This window comes from Mandrillus leucophaeus, unplaced genomic scaffold (assembly GCF_000951045.1).
Source record: "Mandrillus leucophaeus isolate KB7577 unplaced genomic scaffold, Mleu.le_1.0 Scaffold199, whole genome shotgun sequence".
NCBI classification, from domain to species: Eukaryota; Metazoa; Chordata; class Mammalia; order Primates; family Cercopithecidae; genus Mandrillus; species Mandrillus leucophaeus.
Window position 1 is genome coordinate 1518188 of NW_012102020.1, and position 10164 is coordinate 1528351.

The window sequence follows — 10164 nt, forward strand, 5'->3', positions numbered from 1 at the left end:
TGCTAGTTTTTGCAGATATTCTGAGGATAAAGTCTCACTATCCCAACAAGAAAGCACATTAATTCTTTCTTCCTATTATTAACTTGGAGTAGATAGTAATAACAAAGTCTAAATTTTGGGAACACGATGAAAATTCTAATTCAAAAAGAATCACAGGAAGAACTGATTATTTTGTTTCAGGAAAGAGATGTTGGTTCTAATCACACCAATCTTAACAAGCCTAAGCAATTAATTATCACTGGAACACACGGGCTTCCGGGCAAAAGGATTCCCGTAGGAAAGTACGTTTAATGTAACCGAGCACGTGGAGTTCCACCTTCTCGTCCTCTCTTTTTCTTTTTTTTTTTTTTGAGACAGGGTCTCACTCTGTTGCCCAGGCTGAAGTGCAGGGGTGCGATCTCGGCTCACTGCAGCCTCCACCTCCCGGGTTCAAGCGATTCTCCTGCCTCGGCCACCTGAGCAGCTGGGATTACAGGCACGAGCCACCACACCCAGCTAATTTTTGTAATTTTAGTAGACACAGAGTTTCACCACGTTGACCAGGCTGGTCTTAAACTGATCTCAAGTGATCTGCCCGACTCGATCTCCCAAAGTGCTGGGATTACAGGTGGCGTGAGCCACTGTGGCTGGCCACCTTCTCGTTCTGTAGAAACATTTCATGCATGAAAGTCAGAAATAAGTCAACATGTTTTTGCCTTGGCTGTTTTTCTTTCTTTACCCTACCCACGTCCGAAAAAACAGCATGGTTTTAAAACCAAACTAAGATTCAGAAGAAAAAGCTTCCTGGCTGTGATGGGCTGAGACTGCTCCTCCAAGACGGCTACGTCCTAATTCCTGGAGCCTGGGAATGTTACTTTCAGGACAAAAGGGACTTTGCAGGTGTAATTAAATTAAGGATTTTGAGATGGGGCGATTATACTGGATGATCTATGTGGGCCCAATGTCACTGTAAGAGTCGTTTTAGGAGGGAGGGAGGAACGGTCCAGAAGGAGAGGAGGGAGGGAGGAACGGTCCATAATGACAGGAGGGAGGGAGGAATGGTTATAAAGAGAGGAGGGAGGGAGGAATGGTCCATAAGGAGCGGAGGGAGGGAGGAATGGTCCACAAGGAGAGGAGGGAGGGAGGAACGGTCCATAAGGAGAGGAGGGAGGGAGGAACGGTCCATAAGGAGAGAAAGGGATGTGAAAGCAGAGAGGGCTGGGCACGGTGGCTCAGGTCTATAATCCCAGCACTTTGGGAGGCTAAGGCAGGACCACTTGAGACCAGGAATTCAATACCGGCCTGGGCAACATGGTGAAATCCTGTCTCTACAAAAAATACAAAAAATAGCTGGGTGTGGTGGCGGGTGCCTGTAGCCCTAGCTACTTGGGAGGCTGAGGTGGGAGGACTGCTTGAGCCTGGGAGGTCGAGGCTGCAGCGAGTCATGATTGCATCACTGCACTCCAGCCTGGGTGACAGAGCGAGACCCTGTCTCAAAACACAAACAAACAAACAAACGAAGGGGCAGAGAGATCTGAAAGTGCTGTTGGATCTGAAGATGGAGAAAGTGGTCAAGAGCCAAAGAATGCAGGAAACCTAGAGAAGCTGGAAAAGGCAAGGAAATGGATTCTCCGAGGAGCATCCAGAGGGCGTGCGGCCCTGCAAGGGGGTGGATTCTCCGCGGAGCGTCCGGAGGGCGTGCGGCCCTGCAGACACCTTGGTTTCAGCCCCGTGAAACTCATTTTGGACTTCAATCTCAAGAACTGTAAGATGAGAAATCCGTGTTGTTTTAAGCCATTAAGTTTGTAGTTACTTGTTACAGCAACAATAGGAAACTTTTAAGTTGACCTTATCTCTTGCTGCTGATTTGCTGTCCTACCCAGTGATTGATTCGTTCCATTAACATCTATGGCCCATCAGACACGATGTGAAACGTTCTGTATATTAAAAAAACATATTAAGTCACAGCTGCCTCAGGAGTTCACAGACTAGCAGCCTCCATCTCCTCCCTGCCAATGAGACTGTTTCTTTTCAACAAGTGAGTCGGCCCATCTGGCAAACCCAGGAGTTCTGCGTACCTGGTCACGGATAAGCCCGTGATAGAGGATGCTCTGCATGTCCCTGCAGAGCCGCTCCAAGCCACCATACTTAGACCAGACGTTGGGGCTGTTGGCTGATACCAAACCCTCCACCGTAGTCTTCAAATGACCCAGCAACTGCCAGTGTTCCCTCCTGCAAGGGCATCAGTTACCAATGGTTAGTTACCTTTGTTGTGCCTGATCTGGATCACATCAAAGACAGCCTCAGCCGAGGAGCCCCCGCCCCACATCCTGACATCCTCTCCCTATTAATTTTCATTTAGGCGTAACACTCAACTCTGAGAGAATCAAAGTTGTGAACGATACTAATTATAAAGACAAAAAGCAAAAAGCAAAAACCCTCACATTCAAATGGTATGTTATGCTTTGTAAGGGGATTTTTATCTACTATCTCACACAATCCTCAAGTAAGTAGCATATAACTCTAACTTTACAGGCGTATAACCCATTCACATCCATTTTTATTTTTTGAGACACTTACTCCATCGCCCAGGCTGAAGTGCGGTGGCATGATCACAGCTTACTGCAGCCTCAACCTCCCAGGTTCGGGTGATCCTCCCACCTCAACCTCCCAAGTAGCTGGGAACTACAGATGTGCAACAACACAGCCTGAAGATTTTTAAATTTTTTGTAGAGATGGGGTCTCACTATGTTGCCCAGGGTGGTCTCTAACTCCTGGTCTCAAGGGATCCTCCCACTTCAGCCTCCCAAAGAGCTGGGATTACAGATGTGATCCACCGCGCTCAGCCTAAGATCCATTTCTTAACAACGACAGTACCTGCACAATATACAAAAAGATGAAGGCATCCACCAGACATCTTCTGCCAAACAAAAAAGGCCAGAAACGACTTCTTATTTCCTATATTTCCAAGCGCTAACTACAGCATCGTGAAGGACAGAAACTGTAGTACTAAGGCGGTCACTAAAATGTCATTTATGGTTATACCGTAAGAAACGGCCATTGCAGAGGCCAATCGACTGCCAACTTTTGCTCAGTGACTCTGCATATCCTATGCCTCTTCCTCAGAGCTAACTAGCCTCTGATTTCTTAGTGACACAGTCTTCACATGTGCCAACAGGTTACAATCCAGTCTCATGGGCCTGAGAATCAGTCTGACTCATGAAGTGACTCTGCATACCTGTGTTCTGATTCATTCTGTACTGATCTTACAAGGTTAACTGTTAAAGGACATCATGAGGCTGGGCGCAGTGGCTCATGCCTGTAATCCCAGCAGTTTGGGAGGCTGAGGTGGGTGGATCACGAGGTCAGGAGTTCGAAACCAGCCTGGCCAACATGGCAAAACCCCATCTCTACCAAAAAATACAAAAATTAGCCGGGTGTGGTGGCACATGCCTGTAATCCCAGCTACGTGGGGGACTGAGACAGGAGAATCGCTTGGACCTGGGAAGCGGAGGTTGCAGTGAACTGAGATCGCGCCATTGCACTCCAGCCTGGGCAACACGCGTGAGACTCTGTCTCAAAAAAAAGAAAAGAACATCATGATAAATCCAAAAGCAAACATTAAATACTCTATCATCCTAGGGCTTTGATTCCAAAATTACACAAACAGCACTGACATCTTAGAAACTTTGAGCGCTCAGATCTACCTATAATTTCCTCCGAACAAAGCTGAAGAATTTCCCTTCCTCACAATAAAGTGTCCCTGAGGTGCCAAAGCTACAAAAGAATGTGGCTTTTATTCTAAGATATACCAAACAATCTATATTTGGTATCTTCTCCTGTAGAAGAAAACTTTTGTAAAAATTTGATTTACACAGCTACTGTATTTAGTGTCACCTTTTAAAAAATTTTTGATTGATACATAATTGTACATATTTATAGTATACAATGGATACATTGTGCATTGATCGCAACAAATTAGCATATCCATCATCTTTTTTTTTTTTTTTTTTTTTTGAGACGGAGTCTCGCTCTGTCGCCCAGGCTGGAGTGCAGTGGCCAGATCTCAGCTCACTGCAAGCTCCGCCTCCTGGGTTTACGCCATTCTCCTGCCTCAGCCTCCCGAGTAGCTGGGACTACAGGCACCTCGCCCGGCTAGTTTTTTGTATTTTTTAGTAGAGACGGGGTTTCACTGGGTTAGCCAGGATGGTCTCGATCTCCTGACCTCGTGATCTGCCCGTCTTGGCCTCCCAAAGTGCTGGGATTACAGGCTTGAGCCACCACGCCCGGCCCCATCATCTTAAATAGTTATCATTTCCCTGTGATGAGAACATGCAAAAACCTCTCTTCCAGCTGTTCTGAAATACACCATACACTGTTAACCCTTGTCGTCTTACTGTGCAACAGAACACCAGAACGTACTCTTCTCCTACCTGTCACCTTGGACCTGTTGACCAATCTCTCTCCATCCCTTTCTCCCTCCTACCCTCCTCATCCTCTGGCAACCACTATTCCACTCTCTACTTCCAGGAGAACAACTTTTTAGATTAGACGAGTTTTAGCATGTGACAGCTGTCTTTCTGTGCCTGGCTTATTGCACTTACTGTAACATCTTCCAGGTTCACCCATGTTGCCAAAACTGAAAGAATTAAGGCTGAATTGTATTCCACAGCGTATACACATACCGTTATCTTCAGCCTTTACTCTGTTGATGGACATTTTTTTAAGACAGAGTCTCACTCTCTGTCGCCCAGGCTGGAGTGCAGTGTCATGATCTTGGCTTACTGCAACCTCTGCCTCCCAGGTTCAAGCGATTCTCCTGCCTCAGCCTCCCATGTAGCTGGGACGACAGGCGCAGGTCACCATGTCTGGATAATTTTTGTATTTTTAGTTAGATGGGGTTTCGCCATGATGGCCAGACTAGTCTCAGACTCCTGGCCTCACGAGGTCTGTGCACTTCGGCCTCCCAAAGTACTGGAATTACAGGCATGAGCCACTGTGCCCAGCTGTTGATGGACATTTAAGTTGATTCCATATCTTGGCTATCATGAATAGCACTGCAATAAATAGAGGAGTGCAGATACCGCTTTGATACACTGATGGCATTTCCTCTGGATATATACTCAGTATCAGGATGGCCCGATCACATGGTAGTTCTATTTTTAACTTTTTGAGGAACCTCCGAACTGCGTTGCATGATGGGAACCTCCGAACTGTGTCACGTGATGGGAACCTCTGGACTGCATCGCGTAATGCCTGTACTAACTTGCATTCCCACCAGCAGCGTATAAGGATTCCCTTTCCTCCCCGTCCTCACCAACACTGGCTAGCTTCTGATTTTTTTTTTTTTTTTAATGTGGAGCGATTAGATTTGGTTTGCTAGTATTTTGTGAAGGATTTCTGCATCTATACTCATTGGAGGTACTAGCCTGCAGTTTTTTCTCTCGTGTCCCTCTCTAGCTTTGGTATCAGGATAATGTTGGCCTTCTAGAATAAGTATGGAGGAATTCTTTCCTTCAATTTTGTGGAATAATTTGGGAAGAACTGGTATTAGTTCTTCCTTAAAGGTGCGGTAGAATTTAGCAGTGACGACATCAGGCCCTGGGCTTCTCTTTCACGGGAGAGTTATTACTGATTCAATCTCATTACTCATTATTGGTCTGTCCAGGTTTTCTATTTCCTCATGATTGAGTATCAGTAAGCTGTATGTGTCCAGAAATTTCTTTACTTCTTCTAGGTTTTCCAATTTCTTGGCACAGAGTTGCTCATAACAGCCTCTAGTGATTCTTTGTATTTCTGTGCTGTCACTTGCAATGTCTCCTTTTTGTCTCTGATTTTATTTATTTTGAGTCTTTTTTCCCCCTTGGTCTAGCTAAAGGTTTGTTAATTTTATCTTTTGAAAAAAACAACTCTTTTGTTAACCTTTTATATTGTTTTTTTTTTTCAGTCTCTATTTCATTTATTTCTGCTCTGATCTTTATTATTTCTTTCCTTCTACTAATTCTGGGTTTTGTTTGTCCTGGTTTTCTAGTTTCTTGAGGTGCAACGTTAGGTTGAGATCTTTCTACTTTTTTGATGTAGATGTTAATTGCTATTAACTTCCCTCTTAGTACTACTTTTGCAGTATCCCACTGTTTTGGTAGGCTGTGTTCCCATTGTCATTTGTCTCAATAAATTTTCTAATTCCTTCTTAATTCTTCATTGACCAACTGGTTGTTCAGGAGTATGTTGTGTAATTTCCAAGTATTTGTATAGTTTCCTAAGTTGTTCTTCTTATTGATTTCTAGTTGCATTGCATTGTAGTCACAAAAGATACTTGAATGGCTGGGTGCAGTGGCTCACGCCTGTAATCCCAGCACTTTGGGAGGCCGAGGTGGGCGGATCACTTGAGGTCAGGAGTTCAAGACCAACCTGGTCAACATGGTGAAACCCCATCTCTACTAAAAATACAAAAAAATTAGCCAGGTGTGGTGGTGTGTGTGTGTAATCCCAGCTACACAGGAAGCTGAGGCAGGAGAACTGCTTGAACCCGGGAGGTGGAGGTGGAGCTGGGACTGCACCACTGCACTCCAGCCTGGGCGACAGAGTGAGACTCCATCTCAGATAAATAAATAAATAAATACTTGATATGATTTCAATTTTTAAAAATTTGTTGAGACCTGTTTTGTGGCCTACCATATGACACCATATATCCTGGAGATGGTTCCATGTGCTGCTCAGAAGAATGTGTATCCTGCAGTTATCGAGTAGAACGTTCTGCAGATGTCTCTGTTAAGTCCATTATAGGATACAGTTTAATGCTGCTGTTTCTTTGTTGATTTTCTGACTGCATGATCTGTCCATTGCTGAAAGCGGGTATCAGTTTCTCTCCCCATCTAGGTCTATTAATACTCACTTTATATATTAAGGAGCTCCCATGTTGGGTGCATGCATGCATACACACACACACACACACACACACACACACACATACACACACATACATATGCACAGATATACACACACATACATACACATACACACATACACATACATAAATACACACACACACACACACAAACTGTTATATCCTTTTGTTGAATTGACCCTTCATCATTATACAATGACATTGACTCTTTTTACAGCTTTGGATTTGAAGTCTATTTTCTCTGATATAAGTAAAGCTACTCCTGCTCTCTTTTGGTTTCCATTTGCATAGAGTACCTTTTTCCATCCCTTCCCGTCGAGTCTATGTATGTCCTCACATGTGAAGTGAGATTCTTGGAAGCAGCATATGGTTGGGTCTTATTTGGATGGTTTTTTAAAAATTCACTGAGTCACTGTCTTTCATTTGGAGAATTTAACCCATTTACATTTAAGGTAATTATCAATAAGTCAGGTCTGTTACTTGTTTTCTAGTTTTTTACAGTTTCTTTCTTTCCATTACTTCCGTTGTGGCAGTTGATTTTCTCTAGCAGTGTGCTTTGAGTCCTTGCTTTTCAATTTTGGTGTGTCATAGGTTTTTGCTTTTAGTCAGCATGAGGCTTACAAAACACATTTTGTAGTTATAAAAAGTTATTTTATTTATTTTTAATTTTTTTATTCTTGAGACACAGTCTCACTCTCACCCAGGCTGGACTACAGTAGCATAATCTCGGCTCACTGCAACCTTCACCTCCCAGGTTCACCCAATTCTCATGCCTCAGCCTCCTGAGTTGTTGGAATTAGAGTTACAGGCCCCTGCCACTGCACCCAGCTAATATTTGTATTTTTGGTAGAGATGGGGTTTCACTATGTTGGCCAGGCCAGTCTCAAACTCTTGACCTCAAGTGATCTGCCCACCTCAGGTTCCCAAAGTGCTGGGATTACAGGTGTGAGCCACCATTCCAGGCCCATAAAAAGTTATTTTAAACTGACAGCAACTTAAGTTTGATTATAAAGATAGGAAAAGAAACAAACAAAACCTATACTTTAACTCCATTCCTCCCCAAATCTGGAATTTTTGAAGTCCCATTTTTACATATTTTTATATTGCCTATCTATTTAGTGTCTTCATCTTTTTAGGATCATTTACCCAACAACATAATTATCAATATCAGAGAGTTGAAATACTAAATTCAACTGAAGCTCATACACAATGGTTTGATTAAACCATTATGCCTGAATCTTAGATGCAAGTAAACAGATCACAATGGAGAAATAAAATATCCTTTCCAGGTCAGGCGCAGTGGCTCACGCCTGTAATCCCAGCACTTTACGGGGCTGAGGCGGGCGGATCACCTGAGGTTGGGAGTTTGAGACCAATCTGACCAACGTGGAGAAACCCCGTTCTCTACTAAAAAAATACAAAAATTAGCCAGGTGTGGTGGCATATGCCTGTAATCCCAGCTACTCGGGAGGCTGAGGCAGGAGAATTGCTTGAACTCGGGAGGCAGAGGTTGTGGTGAGCCGAGATCATGCCATTACACTCTAGCCTGGGCAACAAGAGTGAAACTCCGTCTCTCTCTCTCCTTCTCTCTCTCTCTATATATATATATCATTTCCCTATTCTTTAACCATGTTTTCAGCAAGTAAGGTCAGTTTTTCCTATTACTGCTTGGTAATCGTTATTTGAATGGTATCACCCTGTATTCACATGTAATCTTTATATGAACAGAATCAAGACCTTGGAATTGAACTGGTTCAAAGCAGCTCTTGGTAGAGAGTCACTTCCACAAGTATACAGAATGTTCTCCTTTAATCACCATAAATGAAATGCACATCTTTCTAACCCTCTCACCCTATGCCTGGGTGGAACCAGGCCTAGTGGCAAGGGAGAGCATAACCCATCTCTACGTAAATCATTTTCATCAACTCACAATAAAGCCAATCTCAGAACAAAATCCCAACTACCTTCTTCTGGGAGGATCTTGACCACATTCCTCCTTGAAAGAGGAATAGAAATCGCTTAAGTGACTCAAGTAAGTATATGTAGGGAAAAACAGTTTTCCTAAATGCCAACACAGTCTTAAGCTTACCATGTTATAATAAGTAACACTCAAGATTAAAATAAAAAGGTACAAAACTCTGTAAAGTATTACACTATATAACTAATACATAACTAAAACATAATCACTAAAAATATATGATATGTGCATATCTTCTATATGATATATATGAAATACATGATAAATAGTAAATAAGTGAAAGTACTATGCAATTGCAAAGTGAGATTCAAGGTAAGAAGTATACATTGGCCTATCTTCAATCCCCAAATACCCTTTTTAGTGGTAAAGGAAACAGCTTCAGCTTACTGACATGCCCCTTCCACAGTGAGCTCTTTATCTGGGACAGGCCCATGGATCACAACTGAAAGTCAGGTTGTCCCAAGTCAGGTAATGATTTGATCCCCGAAGTGGAGGAAGAAAGGTGTGATATACACGTGATGGAATAGCATGAAAGAATGAAAACTTTTGAACAAAAAGTTTCTAAAGCTAATTATAGCATATTAAGGTATAAAAAGCAGAATGTAAAATCAGATTTATGATCTCAACATAAAAATATGAAAAGAAATAATATGTTAATAGGGGTCACCTTTGGTAATATGGGGGAATTGTAGAGGAGAGGGGAATTGTTTAGGCCTTTCCTGAGATGAGCAATTAATAAAGGATCAGTAGACTGGGTGTGGTAGCTTATGCCTGTAATCCCAGCACTTTGGGAAGCTAAGCTAAGGCAGGTGGACTGCTTGAGCTCAGGAGTTCGAGACCAGCCTGGGCAACATGGCAAAATCCTGTCTCGATTAAAAAAAACCTAAAAAATCCCTCCCCACAAAAAAAAAGGATCAATAATCTGAACAAACAAGAAGCTAGAAAGCCCCATAGAGGATTTTTTTAAATACTCAAGTATCAAGGGCTTCTACGTTGAAACACTGTGGTCAGGCAAGCGTCCCTGGGACTTTGAATGCCAGAAATTACTTCCTGGAAAGAAGTGATGTGTTCTTCCTTCAGGTAGAAAAAAATATAATTAAGTGAAATAATTATTGGTAACACTGAGGTAGCGGGACCCTATCACATTTGTGTTTAATTTTTCTTCTTATCTGGCTATATATTTTGTTTTTAATTATCTAGTATTTAACTTGCAGGCTATGTAGTTGAATATGCTTTTTATATAAATAATATGCTTTAAATAAAGAACATGCTTATAGGAAAAACATACTTGACTCTCTTA

At 42.6% G+C, this 10164-nt stretch overlaps 1 protein-coding gene across 1 annotated transcript in view; it reads right to left on the reverse strand.

The window, feature by feature from the left end:
* Nucleotides 1-10164, reverse strand: part of KIAA0226 (KIAA0226 ortholog) — a 98139-nt gene that overhangs the window by 38283 nt on the left and 49692 nt on the right. The window contains exon 2 of the mRNA XM_011978712.1: nt 2058-2211. Within this exon, the coding sequence (XP_011834102.1) occupies nt 2058-2096 (39 nt within the window). The 5' untranslated portion in view covers nt 2097-2211. The remainder of the gene's footprint in view (nt 1-2057; nt 2212-10164) is intronic.